Source organism: Colobus angolensis, unplaced genomic scaffold, assembly GCF_000951035.1.
Source record: "Colobus angolensis palliatus isolate OR3802 unplaced genomic scaffold, Cang.pa_1.0 Scaffold200, whole genome shotgun sequence".
NCBI lineage: Eukaryota > Metazoa > Chordata > Mammalia > Primates > Cercopithecidae > Colobus > Colobus angolensis.
The window spans coordinates 3,049,259-3,077,052 of record NW_012115156.1 but is presented as its reverse complement, the minus strand read 5'-3'; the positions used below and the strand labels follow the sequence as shown (position 1 = coordinate 3,077,052).

General features: G+C 37.0%; 1 protein-coding gene across 5 annotated transcripts in view; it reads left to right on the top strand.

Moving 5' to 3' along the window:
• Nucleotides 1-27,794, top strand: part of PRKG2 (protein kinase, cGMP-dependent, type II) — a 117,488-nt gene that overhangs the window by 84,883 nt on the left and 4,811 nt on the right. For all 5 annotated transcript variants that reach the window (XM_011941748.1, XM_011941746.1, XM_011941747.1 and 2 more), the window contains 3 exons: nucleotides 12,351-12,514; nucleotides 17,097-17,219; nucleotides 18,580-18,642. In XM_011941748.1, coding sequence (XP_011797138.1) covers nucleotides 12,351-12,514; nucleotides 17,097-17,219; nucleotides 18,580-18,642 — 350 coding nt within the window. The remainder of the gene's footprint in view (nucleotides 1-12,350; nucleotides 12,515-17,096; nucleotides 17,220-18,579; nucleotides 18,643-27,794) is intronic.

The following is a 27,794-nucleotide window of genomic DNA, read 5'->3' as shown; positions in this document are numbered from 1 at the left end:
ACATTAAGCAAGTTTCATAAAATAGCAAAAATGGGAATTGATTGGGCTGGCAGCCCAGCCAGAGCTGTTTTAGCTGAGGCTCCTGAGTGGACTGCAGTGGGATGGAGTCTGGAAAGGGTGGCCTAGGCTGGGGTGTGCCCTGTGGCAGTACAACAGGACTTCCATCTGGGTGATGGACACTGTGGGCAGTCCAGTTTTAAATACAATGTCTTATAAGAATGACTTTGGTCTCATTCTACAAATTCTGAGGAGTGGCATTTTCATCCTCCTTCATCAATTCTTGGCAATATCTATGAGGGGTCAGATACCTAAGGGAGGCAAGTAAGGGAAAGTTTGCTTGTCTGTTTGTTTTTTCAGCAGAGGAAAACCAGGGAAAGCCCAGAAAAAAAGGCGTAAATAAGAGGAGAAAAGTCTGGGTTTGGAAGTGTGTCTTTGGAGTCTGTAGTGGTGTGTCCTTTCTTAATAAATACAGATGATGAGTTTGTGGTGAGGGCTTAAGACCTCATTCTACTCTTATTCCTTAGTCATGATTGAGATTGTCAGCCTGATTTTTTCCAAAATGAATCTCACCTGGGTTCAAGCTGTTTTTAATCAGAAATCACACTGAGTGGAGATTAAGTAACTAAAGGACCATCATTATATCTTACCTGCCCATCAGAGATTTTCCTATATCTTACTCCACTTTTCAGGCCAAGAAGAGCTGATGAAGGTTAAGAACCTTTCTTCTGGTTGTAGTGAATGAATCAATAACAATGTTAAGATTAGGACAATACTGAAAGGATTTAAAAGAAAGCCCACTTTATTCTCAACCTATGCAGCATTTATATAATAGCTAGCCTTTTTTGCGATTCTTCAGGAGAAAACTTGGTTTTACTCTAACAAGTAATAATCCAATAAATCTCAGCTGCTGTTCATCAATAAATGTCCTAGATGAATGTATTGTTAACTCATGTGAGTAATGCATCTCAGCTAAACTTCAGAGCCTGCCCACATGCTTTTGCACAGGATGTGTTAACAGAGCAACTTAATCTTACCTATATTGAGTATAAGAAAATATAATACAAGACATATTAAATGTTGATATTATTGCCTGACTATCATCTGTCTGCCTCTCTATACTGATAGCCCTATAACGGCAAACTATGCTAGGGTGTTTACTGCTGAACTTAGCATGTTACTTAGCATATAAGAATGAATGAAACCAAAAGTTATTTGAAAAGATCAATAAAATCAATGTCTCTATCCAGATTAAGAAAAAAAGAGTGAAAGAGCAAAGATATAAATTACTAATATCAGAAACAAAAGAGGGCACATGGATTCCACAGATTTCATGGATATGAATTCTACATATTCCATGGATACTAAAATGATAATAAAAGGATGCTATGAACAACTCTGTGTCTACAAATTTGATAACCTAGATGAAATGGACTAATTCCTTGAAAGACACAATCTGTCAAAAATCACACAAGAGGAATAGGCAATCTGAATAGGCCTTTATCTATTAAAGAAGTTGAATCAATAATTAATAACCTTCTAGAGCAAAAAGAACCAGGCTTAGATGGGTTTACTGGTGAATTCCAGCAAACATTCACCTAAGAAATTATACTGATTCTCTACCATGTCTTTCAGAAGATAAAGAAGAAGGAATACTCCATAACTGATTTTATGAGGCCTTTATTACCCTAATACCAGAAGCAGACATAGACATTCCAGGGAAAAAAAGAAAAAAAAAAAACTACTCACCAATATCTCCCATGAACATAGATGCAGAAGCTCCCAGCAAAATATTGACAAATAGAATCAATGTATGCAAAGGATTATATACCACAACCACGTAAAATTTACTCCAGGTATTCAAGACTGGTTCAATATTTGAAAGTCGATGAATGTAATCCATTACACCAGCAGGCTGAAAAGAAAAGCATTATATTATATATCCATAAATGCAGAAAAGCCATTTGACAAAGTCGAATAGTCATCCATGATAAAAACTCTTAGTAAACTAGGAACAGAGGAGAACTTTCTCAACATGATAAAGAATACCTACAAAAAGCCTACAGCTCACATCATACCTAATGGTGAGAAACCAGAAACTTTTCCACTAAGATCAGGAACAAGGCAAGGATGTCTTCTCTTACCACTCTTTATCAGTATCACACTGGAAGTCCTAGTTAATGCAGCAGGACAAGGAAATACAGGGTATATGGATTTGGAAGAAAGAAATAAAAGTCTTTGCTCACAGATGATGCGATTATCTATGTAGAAAATCTTAAAGAATCAACAACAACAACAACAACAAATCTCACAGAACTAAAAAGCACTTACAGCAAGGTTGCAGGATACAAGGCTAACATGCAAAAATCAATCACTTTCCTATATACTAGCAATGAACAAGTAGAATTTGAAGTTAAAAACACTAGACCATTTACATTAGTACGCACAAAATGAAATAGGTTTAAATATAACAAAATATATGTCAGATCTGTGAGGAAAACTACAAAATTTTGATGAAAGATATGAAAAAAACTAAAATAAATGGAAAGTATTCCATGTTCATGAATTGAAAGACTCAGTATTGCTAAAATAAAATCTTCAGCCAAATTAAATGTAAAGGAATTTAATTGATCAATGAGTGATTCGGGTGGCCCCAGAATCACAGCAGATTCAGGGAGACTCCAGGGGTGCCTCATGGTCAGAACAAATGTACAGACAAAAAAAGGGAAGTGACATACAGAAATCGGAAGATACAGAAACAGCTGGATTGGTTACAGGTTGGTATTTTCCTTATTTGAACACAGTTTGAACATTCAGCAGTGTATGTGTAGTTGAAGTATGGCTTCTGGGATTGGCTAAGACTCAGCTATTGTTACAGGGGCATGCTCTAAGTTAGGTTTTCAATCTTGTGTACCTACTAGGTTAGGTTGCAGTTTGTCCACAAGGACTCAAATATAGAAATATGGAGTCCTTCTCAGGCCACATTTAGTTCCCTTTGACAATATCCTTAAGATGTCAGTTCTGGCCGGGCGCAGTGGCTCAAGCCTGTAATCCCAGCACTTTGGGAGGCCGAGACGGGCGGATCACGAGGTCAGGAGATCGAGACCATCCTGGTCTACACGGTGAAACTCTGTCTCTACTAAAAAATACAAAAAACTAGCCGGACGAGATGGCGGCCGCCTATAGTCCCAGCTACTCGGGAGGCTGAGGCAGGAGAATGGCGTAAACCCGGGAGGCGGAGCTTGCAGTGAGCCGAGATCGCGCCACTGCACCCCAGCCTGGGTAACAGAGCGAGACTCCGTCTCAAAAAAAAAAAAAAAAAAAAAGATGTCAGTTCTTCCCAACTTGATCTGTAAATTCAATTCAATTTCAGTCAAAATCTCATCAGGTTATTTTGTGTACAGTAAGAAACTCATTCTAAAGTTTATAGGTGGAGGCAAGAGACCCAGAATAGCCAATGTAACATTGAAGGAAAACAGAGTTGGAAGACTGACACTTCCCAATGTCAAGACATAATATAAAGCTACCATACTGAAGACAGTGTGGAATTGACAAAAGGAAAGACAAATAGATCCATGGAACAAAATATAGAACCCCAAAGTAGATCCATGTAAACATAGTCAATTGATGTTTGACAAATAAGCAAAGCAATACATAGAGCAAAGATAGTCTTTTCAACAAATACTGCTGGAACAATGAGACATCCAGATGCTAAAAAGTAAATCTAGATACAGACCATGTACCCTTCATGAAAATTAACTCAAAATGGATCAAAGACCTAAATATATAATGCAAAACAATAAAACTCCTAGAAGATAACATAGGAGGAAGACTTTGAATATGGCAATGACTTTTTAGATACAACACCAAAGGCATGATCCATGAGAGAAATAATTGATAAACTGGACTTCATTAAAATTAAAAGCTTCTCGGCTGCGCCCAGTGGCACATACCTGTAATCCTAGCACTTTGAGTAGCCAAGGTGGATGGATCACTTGAGCTCAGGAGTTTGAGAGCAGCCTGAGCAACATGGTGAAACCCCATCTCTACAAAAAATACAAAAAATCAGCTGGGTGTGGTGGCTCACACCTGTAGTCCCAGTTACTTGGGAGGCTAAGATAGGAGGATTACCTGAGACCAGGAGGTTGTGGCTGCATTGAGCAGAGATCATGCCACTACACTCCAGCCTGGGTGAAAGAGTGAGACCCTGTCTCAAAACAAGCAAACAAACAAACAAACAAACCAACCAAACAAAAACTTCTGCTCTGTGAAAGACTGTTAAGAGAATTAGAAGACAAGCTACTGACTGGGAGAAAATATTTGCAAAAAACATACTTGATAAAGGATTGTTATAAAAATATATAAAATGCTTTAAACCATAAGAAAACAAACAACTTGATTAAATAATTGGCAAAAGACCTGAAGAGACACCTCCCCACAGAAGATATACACATCTCAAATAAGCATATGAAAGGTGTTCAAAATCATAAGTCTTTAGGGGATTGCAAATCAAAGCAATGAGATATCACTACACACCTATTAGAGTGGTTAAATTCTAGAACACTGGCAACACCAAACGCTGATAGGAATGCAAATGGTACAGCCACTTTAACAGGCAGTTTGGAGGTTTCTTGCATAACTACTCATACCTTTACCATATGATCCAACAATCATGTTTTTTGATATTCATGGAAAGTAGTTGAAAACTTCTGTTTACACAAAAAACTATACACAGAAGTTTATATAGCAGCTTTAATCATAACTGCCAAAACTTGGAAGCAGCCACAGTATCCTTCAGAAGGTGAATGGGTAAACAGTGCTAAATCCGGACAATGGAGCATTTTTCAGTGCTAAAAAGAAATGACTTATCAAGCCATGAAAAAACATGGAAAAACAAAATGTATATTATTAAATGGAAGAAGCCAATCTAAAAAGGTTACATACTTCATTATTCCAACTAAATGACATTTTGTAAAAGGCAAAAATATTGGAGACAGCAAAAAGATTAGTGGTTGGTGGGGTTTGGGGCAGGGGAGAATAAATGAATAGGCAGTACACAGGATTTTTAGGAGAGTGAAAATACTCTGCATGATACAGTAACAGTGGATACCTGCCATTATACATTTGTCCAAATCCATAAAATATGCAACACCAAGAGTGAATCTTTATGTGACAGGTAGACTTTGGGTGTTCATGATGTATCATTATAAATCCATCAATTGTATCAAGTGTTTCACTCTGGTGAGGGATGTTGATAATGGGGAAAGCTATGGGAGCAAGAGTTATACAGGAAATCTCTGTGTCGTTCCTTTCCGTTTCACTGATTGCTCTAAAAAAGTGAAGTCTTAAAAATTTTACTAAATCACCACTTTACCAGATTAAATGAGAAAAACATTATATAACTACCTTAATAGATGCTGAGAAAATTTTAACATATTTCTACATTCAGTTATGATACAATATCTTAGCAAACTGTGAAGAAAAATAATTTTATTAACCTAATGAAACCTTACAAAATTTAGGGCAAACATTGTACATAATTATGAAACATTAGAAGTATACCACTGACTTTTGAGAGTCGGTGGTATAAGCACTCTATTTGGTATTTTACAGGAGGTCCCAATGCAGCAAACTATGAATAAAATTAAAAGGTGGATTGAAAAGTGAACAATAAAACCTTCCAGGTGATACAATTAAATCTATGGAAATCCAAAATGTAACAAGAGGCCAGGCACAGTGCCTGTAATCCCAGCACTTTGGGACACCTGAGAAGGGAGGATTGCTTGAGTTCAGGAGTTCAAGACCAGCCTGGGCAACATGGTGAAACCCCGTCTCTACAAAAAATATAAAAATCAGCTGGGTGTGGTTGTGCACTCTTGTAGCTTCACTTACTCGGGAGGCTGAGGTGGGAGGATTGCTTGAGCCCAGGAGGTTGAGGCTGCAGTGAGCCACGATCATGCCACTGCACTCCAGCCTGGGTGACTGAGTGAGACCCTGTCTCAAAATAAATAAATAAATAAATAATAACATGGTAAATAGATAGCCTACAGGATGGGAGAAAAGTTTTGCAAACTAAGCATCTGACAAAAGTCTAACATCCAGAATCTATAAGAAACTTAAACAAATTGACAAGAAAAAAAATCCCATTTAAAAGTTGGCAAGGGACATGAACAGATGCTTCTCAAAAGAAGACATACATGTGGCAAACAAGCATATGAAAAAATGCTCAACATCACTAATCATGGGAGAAGTGCAAATAAAAACCACAGTTAGATACTATCTCAAACCAGTCATAATGGCTAACATTACAAAATCAAAAAATAGCAAATACTGGCAAGGTTTCAGAGAAAAGGGAACACTTACGCTACTGAGGGGATTGTAAATTAGTTCAACTATTGTGGAAAGCAGTGTGGCAATTTCTCAAAGCGCTTAAAATCACCATGCAACCCAACAGTCTCATTATTGGATATATACCAAAAGGTATATGAATCATTCTACCGTAAAGACCCATGCACACATATGTTCATTACAGCACTATTCACAGTAGTAAAAACATGGAATCAACCTAAATCCCCATCAACAGTAAAGAGAATGTTGTACGTATATAACATGGAATACTACACAACCATAGAAAATAATGAAATCATGTACTTTGCAGCAACATGGTTGGAACTGGAGGCCATTATTCTAAGAGAACTAACACAGGAACAGAAAACCAAATAATGCATGTTCTCTCTTAGAAGTGGGAGCTAAACATTGAGTACATATGGACACAAAGAAGGGAATAATAGACACCAGGACCTACTTGAGGGTGGAGGATAACAGGAGGGAGAGGATCAAAAAACTGCCTATCAGGACTAGGCTTATTACCTGGATGTTGAGATAATCTGTACACCAAACCCTGTGACATACAATTTACTTATATAACAAACCTGCACATGTACCCATGGACCTAAAATAAAAGTTAGAAAAAAGAATCAGGTAGAGAGTTTAGTATAGTTGTGGGTGTAAGATTAATAATACAACAACTTTGTGTATTTTTAAATGCCAGAAACATAGTTGATATGTAGGCATAAAAATGCCGTTTACAAAAAGCATGGAAATATGTATCTAGAGCTAACTCTAACAAAAGTGTGTAAGAGCTTTATTGAGAAACATAAAAATTTATGGAAAGATGTTTAAAAGACCTAAATTAATAGGTAATATGGATATTTTCTGTCTTCCGGGTACAGAGCTAGACAGCATATCTCAGACTTTTTTCTGGTTAGTTGTGACCTTGTGGCATAGTTCTAAATAGTGAAATGTGAGCAAAAGTGATGTTTACCACTATCAGACCTAAAGTGTAAAAATTGTTTGCAGCTGATCTTTATGCACTCTTTCTGGCTTGTTAATGAACATAGCCAATTGGAAGTTGACAGAGCCCTAAGATGGAAGAAACCTGCATTTCTGAATCACTCCTCAGCTACAGATTAAATACACTTCCAATGGAAATTCCAGCAGAACTTTTTGTGAAGCTTGGCAAACTGATTCTAAAACTTATGTAGAGTAACCAAGGGCCAAAAATAGCCAAGACATTTCTGAAGATAAACAAGGAGAACAGTGTGGAAATAAATTGCTCCCTCAGATATGAGAACTAATTATAATGCTATAGCTCAAACTATTAGTGGAGGAGAGGCAAGGGAAGACCACAGTGATTTTATACTCACAGGTGGCAAAAAATAAAAAAGTTTATATTACTAAATGATGGTGAAGACGTAGAGCAGTCAGAACTCTTATACAAAGGGGTGGCAATATCACACAATCCCTTTGGAAAATAATTTGGCAATATCTAGCAAAGTTGAAGAAACCATGTCTTTGACTCAGCATTTTTACTCTTGTATACATTTCTACTACGTAACCTAGAAAATCATGTTAATAGAAGCATTTTTGCAATAATACACGATTGGAAATAACACACATTCCATCAACAGCAAAATGGACAAAAATCATGCTATGTTAATCCAGTGGTGTTATAGCAGTGAAAATAAGTGGACTATATAGGGTATAGATTAAATTGACAAATATAAATTTTCAGTAAAAAAGACCATTTGTCCGAGATCAAATACATTAAGATTTATCTAAAATTTTAAAAAACTATAAAGTATTTAAGTATATTAATTTGTGGTTAAATTAGAAATCAATGCAAGCAAATGATGAACACAAAAGTCAGGGTAATGGGACCTTTGGGCAATGAGCAAGAGGACACTGTGGGAGGAAGACAGAAGGCTTTGGCGTTGGTTCTGTTTAGTTATTAAACTGTTGGTAGGTGCAGGGGTGTTTTATTCTCATACTTTATAACTTGTTTATATGTCACATTATTTTATATGTATCAATTATTTTTTAAATTGAAAATTAAAAATAATCACCAACTGGAACCATATTTTTATTGCCAGATCATTATTAGCCAGACCATTATTAGCTGTACTTGACAGTTAAGTTTTTCTCACCAATGTGCTTAACACATACTGTTACTTCTCACTTAAACGCCTTCTACTTCCTCATCAATTTATATAGTAAGAAGGTTCCCTTTGAACCTGGTTCAAATTTTACTACAGACAAGTATCCATGACCTTCCTAAACCTCATTATGTCTTAATAAAACTGACGTTATTGATTATTTCTTCATTCAATTTTATTTTTCACCAAACACAGGTTGAACATTTGTGTTGCAAAGGCTGTAGGGGTTCAAATGTATAGGATAAATTGCCTTTTCAAAAGAGCTAGATTTATTCACAACTAGACACCACTGGCATCAGGGATGTAATTCTGGAATATAAAAAGTGTTACAGAACCTCACAGGAGAAAGGAATTGGTTCTGTAAATTCAAATAAGACTTCAAAGAAGTGGTGGCATATGAGATGAGCCTCAAAAAATATTTCCAGTTTGTCCTGGGGTGTGCAAATCTTCCCTTCATCTCACCCACCTTCTACTAAATACTCTTAGGTATTTCAGCTGAATCTGTACACCAAACATGAAGAGTGGGTCATTACTTGGAAAGACTCATGCATCCCAGATCTTTAGCCTCTTTCATTTTCACTTCCTCTCAGTCAAACCCATCCATTATTGCCTCTTTTAGTGGATGGACGTTAGTAGCAGAAAGACATTAAATCAACTTTGGTTGTTGGTGGACAGAATAAACAGATTCCATTTTACCCTTGTCTAGACTAGGGTAAAGGAAGCACACTAAAAATGCCACATAAATATTTTTTTGGAATGGCATGTCACCATGAGTCATCTGGTTTAATTAGACTAGTCATTTTGTGTCCATTTTTATGTGACCAAGAGAACCAGTATCTGACAAATTTACTGACCCAGAGAGAAACTTCTGGGAAAGAGTTCATACTTACTGGATACCAGCTCCAGGAAGCCACAATGCAAATTTTTCTATTTCTGAATGATGCAATCATCGGTACAGATTTAGAATCATTTTAAAACCTTCTAGTTTATTAAAATCTTCGGAGATGATGTTTTCAGCATGATGTAAGCCATCGTTAATAAAGAGAATTTAATAGAGACAAAGGCAAACCTGTGTACAACTTCCGCAGGTTCTCTTCTTGAAACCTCAGTTTTGCTAGTAGAATTTGAAAAAAACGGGGTGCTCTTCTTGAAACTTCAGTTTTGTTAGTAGAATTTGAAAAAAACAAGGGGGGTGTTGTCTATTCTCTTGTCTCCTAGATTGATCCCTTTATAACATGTCAGGCCATGCCATACCCCTTCTGTTAATCTTACTGTGATTTCCTAGAAAAGAAAAAACTCTGAAGTTGTTTCTGTGGTTTACAAACCCATAGTGCTCTCACTTCTTGCCTCTCTTCCCCTCATCCATTTTTGCCCAGCCATGCTGGCCTTCTTGGCAGTTCTTGATCCTACCATTCATAATTCCATGTCAGGCCTTTTCATTGGCTCTTCCTTTTGGCAGCATGACTGCTTCTCAGATACTGATACAGTGCTTTCTTTCTTATCTCATGGAGATTTCTACTCAAATCTGCTCAAATGCTACCTCCTCAGTGAGTCTTTTTGGTATATAGTGGTACTCAATAAATATTTATTGAGTTATTTATTAACCTTTCTGTTGTCTAGAAGAGCTGGGATGAAAAAAAGACAGGCTTTCTGGTGGTATCCATGGTGGTACAAGACAGACATAGCGTGATTATTATAGAAAATATACAAAACTTGATGGAGAAGATTTGAGGCCTTCTATATTAGGCACATGTTTTAGATAGGTCTGAGTGTCCAGTTCCCACTGACAAAACGGATTAGACCAAAGTTGATATGATCAAAGGAGATAAAGAAAGTGATACGTTTACATCAATCTTAAAATTTTAATATAAGTATTGCCATCTCTTTAGGCCAATATGAAAATATTACAAAAGCTAAACCAGAAATTCAAATGGAAATATACCACCTTCAGAGCTAGAGAAATTCTCCTGAATAGCTAGTGAGTTTCCAGTGATCCTTACAGGGAAAACTTAAATGCAATTAAAAAAGAAATGAGTTGAAAGGCTGTTATAAAGCAACAGATTAGAATATTTTCATATATGTGTGCATACAAATGATGCACATTACACGTTACAAACATTAATGTGCGTTACATTAATGCACTTTACAAACATTACTTTCTTGCCTTTTAAATTTTGTTCTTTATAAAATTAGCTAGGATTTTCATATTGGTTCTTTCTCTGAGGAATATGTTGAAGTGCTAGTCTCAGCTGGTTACAAATTTTAATTTTGTGATATCCCCAACCACACAGTAGATATAATCACTGTGAGTCATTCTGTGTGGATGAAAAAATCAGCAAAAGCCCACTTCAAATTAGATTGTTTAAATTCCTTTTTTCCAATAGGAAAATTCTTGCTGTTGTGTGATAAACACTAAAAGGAATCATTAAAATGGTAAATTTCTAAGGGGTTTATTTAAGGTAAATTAAGATTTTAAATACCAATATTTGAATAAATAAATAGGGGCTGGATTTTATAGTTCAATGACTCATACTTTTTTAGGTGAGGGCTTATGTGATATGTGAACCTTGTTTATTTTTTAGCCAAGATTGTTGCTGTATTATTGAGAGAGGCTATGTGAAATGTGCATGTTGAAGCCCAGGAACAATTTGTGTGACTGTTTATTTGAGGAAGGTAGAGGATAGTTTTATTAGAAGAATATCTGTATATATTGGAGATGAAAAGTATTTGCTAAATACGCCTGGGAAAGAAAACCAACTGTGTTTTGAAGGGAAGGATTTCAATCATGTACACTGCCTCGATTCAGTGAGGGGCCCTTCTGTAGCTCCAGCTTTTTTTCTGTCTATTCTGTGCACGGAGTTCTTTGAATAGGGCCTCAGAGAAGAGGAAAGGTCTGTTTTGTGAAAACGGAGGATGATAGCACTGATTCATTACCCTGGGAGAGTTCCTGATCCTCAGTCAGGGCCAAGCTCAGATGTCACCTCCTAATAACATCTTCCCCAACCATCATCTCCCTAATGTTCTCGATATAAATGCTTTTTGCCCTCTGAGTTTATACTTTGTTCAATTATATCATGTATAACATGATATAATATTAATCATGTATGTGTACATTTTGCTAATGCACTGAACGTCTCAAAGTTAACTGTGAATCTATAGGCCTAGCACAAAGCCTGACCTTGACTGAGTGCTGAATGTATGTTTTCAGAATAAATAAGTTAATGTAGATGCTACCCACCACTCGCCTTCCTGAGAGAGACAAAAAGTGCATAGAGCCCAGACAAAGTTGGCATGAGATTACCCTGACTTTGCTTTGGACTGCCAAAATGTGTAGGGTGCAGACATTGTGTATAATGATTTTTAAAGACTGTCCAGACTTTTAAGCCCCCCTTCTCAGCAATAGTCCATTTCCCAAACTCTCAATTTTGTTATTATTTTTACATTCATGATGGAGCTTTACTTGCACAGGTGTTCATCACTTATTCCTTGTCTCTTCTTCCCAAAGAATACCACCTTTCAATTAAATGTGTGTTTAGACCTGCTTGCCCTGAGCTTCAAAGTTGTTGTTATGGCTCCCCTTGGCTAAGCCATTCGTCTTATCCTCTAGGGGTCATGGGCAGAGAGGTATGTACATGGAACTTTCCCCAGTTCGACTAGATACACATCTGACTCTGCAAAGGAATACACGAGGTGGTCGCTCTCTCTCTCTGTGTATGTGTGTGTGTGTGTTTATATGTGCATGTATGGTATAAAAGGAAGGGCGGGGTGTAGAAAGCAGATTTCAGAGGTAAGAGGGAGACTTAAAGAGGAGCATGAGTTTTGTGGTTTCTACACAATTTCTTTGCTGTTCTTTACCAGGTTGACTTTGGATTTGCGAAGAAAATAGGGTCTGGACAGAAAACATGGACATTCTGTGGGACTCCAGAATATGTAGCTCCTGAAGTCATTCTCAACAAAGGACATGACTTCAGTGTGGATTTCTGGTCACTGGGAATTCTAGTGTATGAGCTTCTAACGGGCAAGTATGTACCTTCAAGTTTTATGCAGCCACCTCTTCAGAGAAATGCAAGAATAACCTAACTAGTGATAAAGTCTATATACTTTAAGAGCATAACATTTTGAAAATGTTTTTGATTAAGTGTGATACCTTTTTCTTATGACGTTGTTTCACATACAGTGAACTTGCTGGTTTATAACATAAAGAAAATATTCAGAAAGGCAAAGGAAAGGAATATAGAATTGCTGTGGTCTACCTAACATGGCAAGACCTATTACTGCAGATAACAAATGAAGTATGAAGGTTTTAATAATTCAGCATAAGAATAAGAGAAGGAATGAGAAGTTGTGGCTGTATTATTATTTCCTCTTTTTTGTGTAATGGAGAAAATAGCAATCTTAGTTCAGTTAAATCCATTGATCAATTAAACTAAATTTATCCATCTTCCCAACATACCATTAACCAGAAATGCTAGAACAAAGCCCCATTTCTGGATTTAAATTTTAATCCTCTTGTCAGCTGCTTTCTAGAGGTGCTAATGAACAGAGACAAGACACTGCAGGGGTTTTTGCAGTGAAAATTGGATTGTCATTCCCAAAGAGATTAAAGAACTGTATTAATGAATCCAGGATCTCAAATATTTAATGCACATACACACATTATGCACCTATGCAAACACACATACACAGGCTATATGTGATATTACCTCACATTTGTAAAGTACTTTACATTTTGCAAAGCACTTACATGTGTATTGTATATTTAGTTTTCACAAACTTGTGTGAAATATGTCAGGAATTTTTATTATGATTATTTTATGATTTACATTTTTATCATTATTTTATAATTTGCAGTTTGTAGATTAGAAAAACAGGTGAGAGAGCTACCTGTCCAAGATCAGTAACATAATACTAGATCTTCTGACTAAATGTGACACACTTTCCTTCTATATGTGTTTATTATATAATGCATGGGCATACACACACAATTCAAACCAATTTTCTTTCTGATTTTCTAGCTCCATTTCTGGTTAACTGATTTGGTCATCCTTATAACCCTTTGTAACAAAATATTCTCAGTCTTAATTTCAGAGAGGATTTACATCTGGGATGGTTTAAGAAATACTAGAACGAGTCTATTGGTGAAGATACAAGTCTTAACACATAATTTATGAAAAGAGTTTCATAGAAACTTCTTGAACTGTTTACACTAAAATTTCAGTGTTAGACTATCTGTGGCTACATTTTACACCTTTGTCCACATGCATCGAGCAAACAAATATGAAAGATCATTTTACATTGTCTGTAATCATTTTCAAATATTCATTACTTACGATTCTGAAGGAAGGAAGAGAAAATATTCAGTCATTCAGAGAAAAGTTGTTTAAGGGCTTGGGCACAACGAATTCTATTTCAAAAATTTGTTTCTCTGGAAAATTTGTCAGCTGCATTTGTAAGAGATACATGATGGCTTCTGTAGGTAATCAGATATATATCTCGGTTTTCACCAGCTGGAATAACATGTTAGAAGGAGTAGGTCATAAAGAAGTTAAGAAATTGCTTTGTTTTGTTTGTTGAGACACGGTATCACTTTATCACCCAGGCTGCAATGCAGTGGTGTGATCACTGGTCACTGCAGCCTCCACCTTCTGGGCTCAAGCAATCCTCCTGCTTCAGCCTCCAGAGTAGATGGCACTACAGGCACATGCCACCATGCTCAGCTAAGTTTTAAATTTTTTTGCAGAAATGGGATCTTAGTATGTTACCCAGGCTGGTCTAAAGCTGCTGGGCTCAAGCAGTCCACTCACCTCAACTTCCAAAAGTACTGAGATTACAAGTGTGAGCCATCACACTAGGCCAAGAAATTGTTTTTGTAACAATTGTTTTGTTTGACCTGTAAATGATTTTCTGGGTAGGGCATGAGAACGGTTAACTTTAAATGCCCTGAACTCCAGAACATAGGAGGGAAATGAAAATAAAAAACAAAACAAAAAAACAAAACCAATAGTAAATATGTACATAAGTTGAATATATCATATAATGTTTTTGGTTTCCTGCCTTATTCTCTTTACAAGTGAAATATAGTTTAGTAAAAGTTGGTACACTGACTGTCTTGTTTATTACCTAGAGTGGGAAAGCTCGGTAACACAAGGTCTCCAGCATGACTAATATATAGCAAAGTAGTTCATGAAAGGCATCTTTAATTTTCAAAAATTAAATGGCATAATAGAATAAATATGAAAGTATTTTTATTATTTATTTATTTATTTTTGAAATGGAGTCTCGCTTTGTTGCCCAGGCTGGAGTGCAGTAAGGCAATCTCAGCTCACTGCAGCTTCTGCCTCCCAAGTTCAAGTGATTCTCCTGCCTCAGCCTCCTGAGTAGCTGGGATTATAGGTGCCTGCCACCATGCCCGGCTAATTTTTGTATTTTTAGTAGAGACAGGGTTTTGTCATGTTGGCCAGGCTGGTCTCGAACTTCAAACCTCAGGTGATCCTCCTGCCTCATCCTCCCAAAGTGCTAGGATTACAGGCGTGAGCCACTGTGCCCAGCCTTGATAGTGTTTTTAAAAGCAAAGTATATGAGTTAAAATGTTATCCAAATTCAGTGGCCAATTCTCAGTCTTTGTTTACCAATCTTAGCAGTATTAGCAATATTAAACTAGTGAGATGATTTTCTAGGATATGTCCAGTATTTTTAAAAAATACTCTTGGGCAGGTGTTGTGACTCATGCCTGTAATCCCAGCACTTGGGGAGGCTGAGGTGGGTGGATCACAAGGTCAAGAAATCGTGACCATCCTGGCCAACATGGTGAAACTCCATCTCTACTAAAAATACAAAAATTAGCTGGACATGGTGGCGTGCACCTGTAGTCCCAGCTACTTGGGAGACTGAGGCAGGAGAATCGCTTGAACCCGGGAGGTGGAGGTTGCAGTGAGCTGAGGTCGTGCTACTGCACTCCAGCCTGACAACAGAGTGAGGCTTCCTCTAAAATGAATGAATGAATGAATAAATAAATAAATGTAAAATACTCCCTTCACTTGGCTTCTAGAATTTTCTTCTCTATCCTTTTCCCACATTGGTGGCTTCTTCTCAGTCTCCATCACTAGATTCTTCTCATCTTCCTACCTCTCAATATTGGACCAATTCAGTTCTTGACCTCTGTTCTCTCTTTTCTACCCACTCACTCTCTTGATCATACTATCAATTCTCATGGCCCTAAATACTGTCTGATGACTCCCCAAGTCACACTTTCAGCCTTAACCCCTTTCCTAAATGCCTATGTCATAAATCCACCTTCCTGCTTAGCATTTCCGTCTGGATGTTTAAAACATAATTCTTGATTCCCTTCCCCATAACCTGCTGTGCACACCACCCCAACTCCATCTTTCTTCTCCTGGGAAATAACTCCAACAAGGCCAAAACACTTTAGCATCATTCTTGAATTCTTTGTTTCTCCCACATGCCATATTCACCCCATTAGCAAATCCTGATGGCTTTACTATGTGTCTTAGTTAGCTTGGGCTACTACAGCAAAATACTATAAACTGGGTGACTTAAGCAGCAAACATTGACTTTTCTCAGTTCTGGAGGTTGGAAGTCCCAGATCAGGTTACCAGGATGGTCGGGTTATGGTGAGCATCCTAATCCAAGTTACTGCTGACTTCTCCTTATATCCTCACATGGCCGAAAGCCAGGCAGCTAGCTCCCTAGCCTTTCCTTAGAATGGCACCAGTCCCATTCATGAGGGCTCCACCCTTCTGATTTAATTACCTCCCACAGTCCTCACCTCCAGATACCATCATATTGGGATTAAGGTTTCAACAAATGAATTTGGAGGAACACAGACATTCAGCCTGTTGTACAGTCTAAGTAGATCTGGAATCCAGCCATATGTCACTACTTTCAACATTACTATCCTAGGCAAGGTTACTGGGGCTCCTCCCCCCTGACTTTCTCACTATCACCATCATAGTTTATCCTCCACACATTAGGAAAACCTTATTCTGGCTGCTGTAATTCAGATCATCCCGCTCAGAATGTATCCCCACGTCCTTCCGATAGCCCACTTCATCTATGCGATGTTGTCCTCATCTGTGTACTCCCCTCTTGCTTCCTCACTCCACCAGCCACACTCCCCACTTCACTATGCAGGACCACCCAGGCCCACTCCTGACTCCATTGCCTTTGTGCTTCCTGTCTTAGAACCGTCTGCCACAGGTAGTGGTGTGGCACATTCACTTCCTTCTCTCTCTCTATTCATACGTCTGCTCAATTGTCAGCTTATGAGAGGCTTTTCTTATTTACTCTGTCTCAAAAAATCACACCTTCTCTGTTCCTTTCTTCATTTTCTTTTTAGTGATCATCCACACATGACCAATTATGTATGTGTGAGTGTGCGTGTGTGTGTGTGTGTCTCATGTGGTAAGTGATATTAAATGAGTGAGATGGTTTTCTAGGATATATCCAAATTTGTTGTAAAACAACTGAGAGAGAGAGAGGAAGAAATGAAAGAAGGGAGGGAAGGAAAGAAGGAAGAAAGAAAATTCATTCCAAATGTGATCTCAGATCCTGTTATTAATGTGTCCTGTTTTGGATTTTCTCTAGCCCACCCTTTTCTGGGATTGACCAAATGATGACCTACAACTTGATTCTCAAAGGAATTGAAAAAATGGATTTTCCCAGGAAGATAACACGACGACCTGAGGATTTGATTCGAAGGCTTTGCAGGTGAGAATGACAGTTGGTAACCCCTTGTCTTGAAGAAAGTGTGAAGGCTTCGATTTCTGTTTCTACACATTTTTAAATTAGGTGCATATTTACTTTTTGTGCTTTTTTTATATAGGCCAATTATATGTAAAGAAAATCATCTTCTGTTTTGCAGTGTAGGGAGTTTTAGTTGACCTCACATTACAGAATCACAGTACCTACTTATAAAGTAGTTTAAAAAGAGATCTAAATTTTTCAGACAACCTTTGGGTATCATCTTTATCTGTAATAGAGCAAAATAAACCACAAACCTTAGGCAAAAAAGGGAGCAATTTACTATTTCAGCAATAAAAAAGAATGAAGTCATGTCATTTTCAGCACCATGGAAGGAACTGAAGGTCATTATCTTAAGTGAAATAAGCCAGACACAAAAAGACAAATATTCAATGTTCTTGTTTCCATGTCAGAGCTAAAAAATTTGAACACATGGAGATAGAGAATGGAAATGTAGATATTAGGGACTTGGAAGGGAGGGGGGAGGCTGAAGGGAAGTGGGTTAAATATATAATGTAAAAGTAAGATAAAAGGAATAAAATCAAAGTTCAAAGAGAACAATTGAATAGTTAACAAAAATGTATTGTACTCAGGCAATGAACATCCTTAATACCCTGAGTTGATCACTAGATATTATATACACATTACGAAGTTTTTCATGTGCCACATAAATTTTCACAATATAAAAAAGGAGTAATTTATTTATAATCTTGTTATTTTGAAAGAAAAGTAGTTGTGATAATGAAGTGTTATTATACGACCTCTTTCCAGCTTCATTTTGCAAAAAGTGCTCCTCTGTTCTTATTTTAAATTACCCCAATTTCTACTTACCATTAAAAATAATTTGTCAGAGAATAGGAGACTTCTGGATTTTTTTGTTTAAAATTCATTTTGCTGTTTTTTTCCTATTTGAACTTTTTAAAAAGCATTAAAATTTAGTAAATTTAGAACTAAAAACCTAGCTATGGGTTGCCAGTATGAATTCCTGCATGCTTCTAAGATTTCACCTTAGATATAAATGATTCTCTAAAGCTTGCCCTGGTTTTCTCGGCAGAGTTGGCAAGATAGTGCCTGCTTGTTCCTTAAAGTATTTATTCGTACCTTATACACACACATATATACACTCCAAAGTCTAATTTAACTGTGGCTCCTCCAGGGAGGAAGTCATGTCTTTTCACCTCCCTAAACTCAGATGTCTGGTCTACAGTACCAACTTCATGCATGTTTTTAAATGAATGAATGAATGAACAAATAGATGTTAAGTTTTAATTTAAAATTTTCTCAATTGTAATTATTATAAATTGCCTTTCACAAATTATTATTTTAGGCAAAATCCAACAGAAAGGCTGGGAAATCTGAAGAATGGAATAAATGACATTAAGAAACACAGGTACATAATTATTTCTTTGCCCAGAAAAATATAGAAATTTAGAGAACAATGTGGTACTTGCAAAAACTTCTCTCAGGGGCCACAAGGGTCCCTTTCCAGAGTTACAATTTTTTCTTTATGGTGCTTTGCTTTTTATCTGTGTTTTAGTAGATGTAGTTATAATAATCAAACTCAAAGTGATTTGTCTCGTGTTGGAAATTCATATCAAGAATGACTGAAGTTACAAAAGAAGTTACAAAATCACGTCTTCAAGTCATAGCAAACTAACTTTTTGTCCACTTCTGTCTTTATTATTCGTGTGTGTGTGTGTGTGTGTGTGTGTGTGTGTGTTTTGACAGAGTCTCGCCCTGTTGCCCAGGCTGGAGTGCAATGCCACGATCTTGGCTCACAGCAACCTCCACCTCTTGGGTTCAAATGACCCTCCTGCCTCAGCCTCCCAAGGAGCTGGGATTACGGGCAGCCACCACCACGCTCAGCTGATTTTTGTATTTTAGGAGAGGCAGGGTTTCACCATGTTGGCCAGGCTAGTCTCAAACTCCTGACCTCGTGATCCACCTGCCTTGGCCTCCCAAAGTGCTGGGATTACAGGTGTGAGTCACCACGCCTGATCCTAGTGTGTATTTTTATTGATCTATGTTAGTTGTACATATTTATTATACTTTGAAATATCAACTTGGAATCTGTGAAGGAATTACATTCTAATCTGGGCATTTAATTTGTAAAGTAAAGGAAGATACCATTGTTGTCAGTATTCAAGAGGATGGGTCACCTAAATCAACTGTGAAAAAGTATTATATTTCAGGTTTAATTAATAATATATATTTATTTTAAATATAATTTTCCTTTGAATATCCTCAAATTCTGAACCCTTGTGGTATATTTTACTTTTTGCGTAACGGACACTGATTTCACTGGTTTCCACAGAACCTCAAACCATGCTTTATTCTTGTGCAGTAATCTGGCATGTACATTTTCAGTTCTGTGAATTTTTAAAGCTGGCCTTCAGAACCATTGATAACCTTCATAAGACATCCTCTCTGATTTATTAAATATTCAAATGTGGCGGTTCAAACCTTCAAGTTTTGGCTTGTTAAATCAGTGCTTGGATAACTGCTGCCATCTTTAAGATATTTTCATTTTGTTCATGATTCACAGATATAAAAAATTCTGAGAATATGTAGATAGTGCAAAATACATTTGAGAATTTTGTTATTGAAATTCTTTGACTACACTGATGTTCACTTTTAGAAATGAAAACACTTCATTGCTTTATGGATCTTTCCACTGAAGAATTAGGGGCACATCAGCATGGTATGAATACAAAGGGAGAAGGGCTGTTGCTGAATAGAAATGCTATTCGTGTTTCTTAACAGTAGCAGTACAGCTTCAAAACAAAAACAAAAAAATCAACCTGCCAATGCTACTGTATGTGTTAATGAACTTACTTGAAATAAAGCCATGTATTCAATATTGTAAATTCATATTGAGATCTGCCTTAAGGGTGTTTTTGGGAAGAAAGGGAGGGAGGAAACATAGGAAGGAAAGAAAGATAAAGACACGTGTAGATTTTATAGAATCAAAATGCTTGTAGTATTCTAATGTTCTTTGCTATCCTTTGGATTGCCTTCAGCTGTAAAGCTCATTATTTGTCTTAGATTCTAATTTATTTTCTTCCAGCACTCCATGCTATTATCACAATTTCTTTTCTCATCGTAAAATGACACAGAAACACACTATTCATATTGAGGAAACAAGTGCTCTGTCAATTAAAGCCTTTCTTCCAATATACATTCTTCCTTTCTCTCATTATAGAAGGGTCTTCATGTTTTGCTCTGGCATAGCTGGGAGATAGAAGCGATATATTTGTTAACAGTCTCCAGCTTTAGCTTTTACTTCTTCTTTACCTGAGGCTCATTTAAATGGAGCTGTCAAATTGTCATTAGATGCGTGTGCAAATTGATGCTTAAGATTTTCTCACCTCAGCATAGTAATAAAGAATTTTGAGTTTCCTTCCCTGTAGAGATTAATTTGTCTATTCCTTCTTAATAGGCAACATTGTCTTTGCTATATGTAATATAGAATCTGAGTGCAGAGTATAGAGGTGATTAATAAGATATACCAAATTTACACAGTGTATTTGGTTGTGTAAATGCTCAGAAACATTTTTCATTCTATTTTCATAGTGCTTTTTAAGCTATAAAGCTGAAGGTGGGGAACATCAGAAAACTTGATCTCTCTCTCCAAATGGGAGTGTTTAAAAACCTTCCACAAGTCTTTAAGCTGTGTAGCTTCTCTACTCGGTATATTCTTAGAATTAAAAACAAACAACAAGCAAACAGACAAAAAACATCTTGCTAAAGTTTGGCATCAGATTTTCTCAGTCTCTTCTAAAGTAAAACTTTTTTTCTTAGATAACCAGTCACTTTAATTTTGTATTTTAAAACAATATAGTTGTATGTATATGTCCATTCTATATTAAATAATATTCCCCAAAAATAGTTACGGAGCTCTACTGTCTTGTATCTAAGAGCTAATTTAAAACAAGGCATCAGTCATGTCTCCCAACACCTATCTGTAAAGAAGGCTGATATACTTGTGGGATACAACTAAATCTTTCCTGAAAGGAAGACGAAACATTTGTTTCAGGTATGGGCGTACCTTGTTTTATCACACTTTGCTTTACTTACTACACCTTGTAGATATTTTATTTTTTACAAATTGAAGGTTTGTGATAATCCTGCATCAAGCAAGTCTATCAGGGCCATTTTTTCCAACAGTGTTTGCTCACTTTGTGTGTCTGTGATACATTTTGGTAATTCTTACAATATTTTACACTTTTCATTATTTTCATATCTATTATAGTGATCTGTGAACAGTGTTCTTTGATGTTAGTATTGTAATTTTGAGGGCACCACAAACTGCAGGCAAACTTCATCGATAGATATTGTGTGTTCTGATGAGTTTATCGATGGCCCATTTTCCCATCTCTCTCTCTACTCAGACCTCCCTATTTCCTGAGGCACAACAGAACTGAAATCAGGCCAGTTAATAACCCTACAATGGCCTCTAAGTATTCGAGGAAAAGAAACAGTCTCATATCTCTCACTTGAAATAAAAAGCTAGAAGTTATTAAGCTTAGTGAAGAAGGCGTATCAAAAGCTGAGACAGACTGAAAGCTAGGCCTCCTGTGCCAATTAGACAAGGTTTGAATCCAAAGGAAAATTTCTTGAAGGAAATTAAAGGTGTTACTCCAGTGAACACACATGTATTAGTCAGAGTTCTCTAGAGGTATAGGACTAATGGAATAGATATATAAAGGGGAGTTTATTAAGTATTAACTCACGTGATCACAAGGTCCCAAAATAGGCTGTCTGCAGGCTGAGGAGCAAGGAGAGCAGTCCGAGTTCCAAAACTGAAGAACTTGGAAGAACTGAAGAACTTGGAGTCCCATATTTGAGGGCAAGAAACATCTAGTATGGGAGAAAGATGTAGACTAGGTGGCTAGGCCAGTCTCTCTTTTCACATTTTTCTGCCTGCTTATATTCTAGCTACACTGGCAGCTAATTAGATTGTGCTCACCGAGATTAAGAGCGGATCTGCCTTTCCCAACCCACTGACTCAAATGTTAATCTCTTTTGGCAACACCCTCACAGACACACCCAGAATCAATACTTTGTATCTTTCAATCCCATCAACTTGACACTCATTATTAACCATCACAACACACATTGTAAGAAAGCAAAACTGCCTTATTGCTGATATGGAACAAATTTTAGTAGTCTGTGTAGAGAACAAACCAGACACAACATTTCCTTAACCCAAAGTCTAATCTAGAGCAAAATTCAAACTCTTGTCAACTCTATGAAGGCTGACAGAGGTGAGGTAGCTGAAGAAGAAAAGTCAGAAACCGTCAGAAATTGGTTGATGAAGTTTAAGAAAAAAAGCCGTCTCCATAACTTTAAAAGGACAAAGTGAAGCAGCAAGTGCTGATATAGAAGCCACAGCAAGTTATCCGGAAGATCCAGCTGAGATCATTGATGAAAGTGTCTACATAAACAACAGATTTTTAATGAAGAATAAATTGCCTTACATTGAAAGAAGATGCTGTCTAGGATTTGCCTAGCTAGAGAGGAGATGCTAATATCTAGCTTCAAAGCTTCAAAGAACAGATTAACTCTCTTATTAGGGATGCAGCTGGTGACTTGATGTCAATGCTCATTTGCCATTCTAAAAATCCTAAGGCCCTTAAGAATGATGCTTAATCTACTCTGCCTGTACTTTATAAATTGAACAAAGCCTGTGTGATACCATATCTGTTTATAGGATGGTTTACTAAATGTTTTAAGTCTACTCTTGAGACCTACTGCTCAGACTAAATTATTTTGTTCAAATATTACTCTTCATTGACAATGCACCTAGTCACCAAAGAGCTCTGATGGAAATGTGCAAGGAGATTAATATATTTTCATGGCTGTTAACATCTATTCTGCAGCCCATGAACCAAAGAGTATTTATTTTTTAATTTTAGTGTTTTGAGGGTCTCATTCTGTTATCCAGGCTGGAACGCAGTGGCACAATCATGGCTCACTGCAACCTAAACCTCAAGGAATAATTTTGACGAATTTAAAGTCTTGTTTTTAAGAAATACATTTTGTAAGGCTATAACTTCCATAGCGATTCCTTTGACGGCTCTGGGCAAAGTGAATTGAAAACCTTCTGGAAAGGATTCACCATTCTAAATGCCATTAAAAGCATTTGTGATTTCTCAGAGGAGACTAAAATAGCAACATCAATAGGAGTCTGGAAAAAGTTGATCCTAACCCTCATAAATAGCTTTGAGAAGCTGAAGACTTAATTGGAGAAAGCAAATGCAGATGTTCTAGGAATAGCAATAAAACTAGAATTTGAAGTGAAGCCTGAACATACGACTGAATGTTGCAATCTAATGATGAAACTTGGACAGATGAGGAGTTGCTTATTGATGAGCAAAGAAAGTGGTTTCTTGAAATACAATCTGCTTCTTACAAAAATGCTGTGAACATGTTGAAATGACAACAAAGGATTTAAATATTACATAAACTTACTTAGTTGATAATGTAGCAGCAGAGTTTGAAAGAATTGACCTCAATTTATTTATTTGTTTATTTATTTATTTTAGACAGAGTCTCCCTGTCACCCAGGCTGGAGTGCAGTGGTGTGAGCAGGGCTCACTGCAGCCTTGAATTCCTGGGCTCGAGTGATCTTCCTGCCTTAGCCTCCTGAGTAGCTGGTACTATGGGTGAATGCCACCATGACTGGATAATTTTTTAACAATTTTTTTGTAGAGATGAGTGTCTTGCCATGTTACCCAAACTCCTGACCTCAAGAGATCCTCCCACATTAGCCTCCCAAAGTGCTAAGATTATAGGCATGAGCCACTATGCCTAGCCTGACCTCAGTTTTACAAGAAGTTCTACTCTGCATAAAATGCTGTCAAACAGTATCACATGCTGTAGAGAACTTTTATGAAATGAAAAGTTAATCAATGCAGCAAACTTTATCATTGTCTTATTTTAAGAAAATACACAGCCACTCCAACCTTCACCAACCCCTACCCTTGTCAGTCAGCAGCCATCAACGCCAAGGCATGACCTTCCACCAGCAAAAAGATTATGATTCATTGAAGGTTCAGATGATTGTTAGCATTTTTAGCAATAAAGTATTTTTAAATTATGTACATTTTTAGACATAATGCTGTTGTACACTTAATATGTTGCAGTTTAGTTTAAACATAACTGTTATATGCACTGGGAACTCCAAAACTTGTGTAACTTGCCTTATTACAGTGGTTTGGATCTGAGCCTTCAATATCTCCAAGGTATGCCTGTATTTTAACATTGTTTTGGATATTTCTAGTCTTTGAAATTACTTTCAAGAATAGCCTCTATGAGTCTTCTGAAATGAAGAAGGAGTTTATGTGCTGTTGCTGCTAATATTTCTCTGGTGAATATTTTTTACACACCAGTGCATGCTGGCGCTTGCATTACTTAAAATGTGGTTAGTGTCAAAAGGCCGTGTGTTAAGTGAATAGCCACGCATGTTAAGTAAATATTGTGATAAGTCAGATTGTAAGAAGTACTCTGTAAACAACACATGGGTTGTTTGATTCAGTAGATTGATGGTAATGATTTTTATTAATATTTGTGAAGCACCTCTGAGTAGAGCATTGTAAAATATGTTAAAAGAAATTGTTGCCATATTTGGTGACGAAAGAAAAGAATCCGTAGAACTGTGTACTTTAAGGATTTCTAAATCCCTTAAAGTGGAGGCTCAGTCTATGCAAAAAAGCAATGGGTAGAACAAAGAGAGGACTTCTGTGGTTTTACAGCAAAGCAGAGGAGGGATACAAAACAGCTGGGTTGCTGTCTGACTCTCACTCTTTGACTGGAGTTTCAGCAGCTTGAGTTTCATGGCAAAATGATATTTTGGTTTAGAATAGCATCGGAAATGGAATGCACTAGAGTCTGCTCTCTCTGTTTTTTGTTCCTTTTATATTGCTAAGCTTAGACTTGTAATGGGAAATCCAGTCAAGCACTGAACCAAACCCAAGTCTAGGGATAAGAAGAGATTGAGAAAGGTGGGAGAGCCTAACTTCTGGTATGGCCAACAGACAGAGTAATGTGACAGCCTCCTGAAAGTCTCCCTGCCTTTAATCACAGAGACACATCACCATCCCATTCTGGCCCCTGTGGTCATTATTTCTAAAGCAGCCAGAAGTAGCTTTTGAAAACTAGCTTGTGTCATTTACTTAGAGCTTTCTGATTCTTTCATTACATGTAGAAATCTTGATTCCTTACTGTGCCTGCAAAGCTCTACGTGATCTAGCCTCTGGGTCTTTCTCAGACTCATTTTTTTTTTCTAGTTTCTCTGCATTCACTACACCTCAGCTCATTCCTTCCATCTGGAAGGGCTTTGCCACAGATCTTCCCATGGTTCCCCCTTCTCTTTATTCAGGCTCTTTCAAATATCACTGTTTCAAATACCACCCTAGCTATTAGCAGCCCCTCCCAACCTGTTTCTATTCCCGACATCATCTACCACTTTATTCTCTTTTATCTTCCTTGTACTTACTACTATCTGAAATTAATTTAATAATTTATATTGTTTACTTGACTTTTTTCATCACCTCCCAGCAAAACAAAAACATCTTAAAACCTTCCACACGTCTTTAAGCTGTGTAGCTTCTCTACTCAGTATATTCTTAGAATTAGAAAATAAACAAACAAACAAAAAAATTTCTTTCTAAAGTTTGGCGTCAGATTTTCTCAGTCTCTTCTAAAGTAAAACTTTTTTTCTTTGAGAACCAGTCACTTTAATTTTGTATTTTAAAGCAGTATAGTTGTATGTATCTGTCCATTCTATATTAAATAATCTTCCCCCAAAGTAGTTACAGAGCTCTACTGTCTTATATCTAAGAGCTAATTTAAAACCAGGCACCAGTCATGTCTCCCAACACCTATCTTAAAAGGAGGCTGATATACTTGTAGGGTGCAACTAAATCTTTCCTGAAAGGAAGAGGAAACATTTGTTTCGGGTACAAACATACCTTGTTTTATTGCACTTTGCTTTACCTACTGCACCTTGCAGATATTTTATTTTTTACAAATTGAAAGTTTGTGATAAACCTGCATCAAGCAAGTCTATCAGGGCCATTTTTTGATGCCTGAGACCAAGTTGACTTTCCATAAATATTGGTTGGCTGGCTGAGCTGACCTCAATGTGCCAGTAAAAAAGATCAGTGGCTATAGAACAGCATGATTTCATGTTCTTGATATAAGATCCTGAGAGACAGAGTAGATTGTTTCTATTTAAGAGAAATGAGGCCTCCTGACTCCTGGTGTTAGATATTTCTAGACCATCAAGCTGGAAATATATGCTTGAAATACATGAAGATCAGATCAGCCCTTTTAGATTAACGATGTGTAAGCAATGATGAAAGAACTTCCGCTTAATCCCATATTTTCACAGATTACTGTAAAATACTTTTTCTGTGTAAGTGTGTTCCTTTGCAGAGTCATTCAGTCACTCAACAACAATTTATTGAGCCCCTGTCCCATATCAAGCACTACTCCAAGTGTTGGGGCACAGAGAAAAGGAACTAGATAAAAATCCCTACCCTTATGGAGCTTGCTTTCTATTGGGGAGATAGAAAGTAAACACGATAACTAAGCCAAGTAGTGTATTAGATAGCTATAGATGCTAAGGGGGTAAAATAAAGTAGGGAAGGAGGATAAGAAGTGTGTTTGTGTGTGTGTATGTGTGTGTGTGTATTTGTGGGGGAGAATTGCAATTTTAGATTGGATGACCAAAGAAGATCTTGCTGAGAAGATGACCTTTGAGAAAAGACATGAAGTTGGTGAGACAGTAAGACATGGAAATCTAGAGAAAGAACAATCCAGCCTTGAGTACAAAGGCCTTAAAGTAGGAACATCCCTAGCTGGTTAGGAGAATAGTGAGAAGACAAATGAGTTAAGAGAGAAAGAGAAAAGTAAAACAGTGGTAAGGTAATGGAAGGATGGTGGTAGAAACAATGATTTTATAAAGCCTTGTAGGTTACAGCGAAGACATGGAATAGACTTTGCCTTTTACACTGAGTAAGATGGAAAAGGGGAGGGAATATTGAACCAAAGCATGCTGTGACCTGACTTTGCTATAAATGACCAATCTCGCTGCTGCATTATCTCCAGCACAAAACTAGGGCTGGTTCCCTGCTAGTAGAGTAAAGGTGTTGAAGACTGGCCAGATACTGAATATAGATAGAATTTGAAGCTAGCACTGACAAGATTTGCTCATAGACTCAGGTAGAATATAAGACAAAGAACAACTACAAGAGTTTTGGTTTGAGCAACTGGAAGAATTAAGATAAGGTTGGTGGAGAAAATTTTAAGCTTCTGTTTGGACCTGATACATGCCAGATGCCTATTAGACATCTAATTGTGAGAAGATGAATAACAATTGTAGACCTTAGCCTGTAAGCTGATGGAGGGGTCTTGGTTGGAAATAGAAATCTGGGAATAATTAGTATGTAAGTGCTATTTAAAGCCATAGCAGATAACTTGACATGCGAATACTTTATCATCCAAGTAATATTCCTTTTTGTCCTCTCTTTCTCT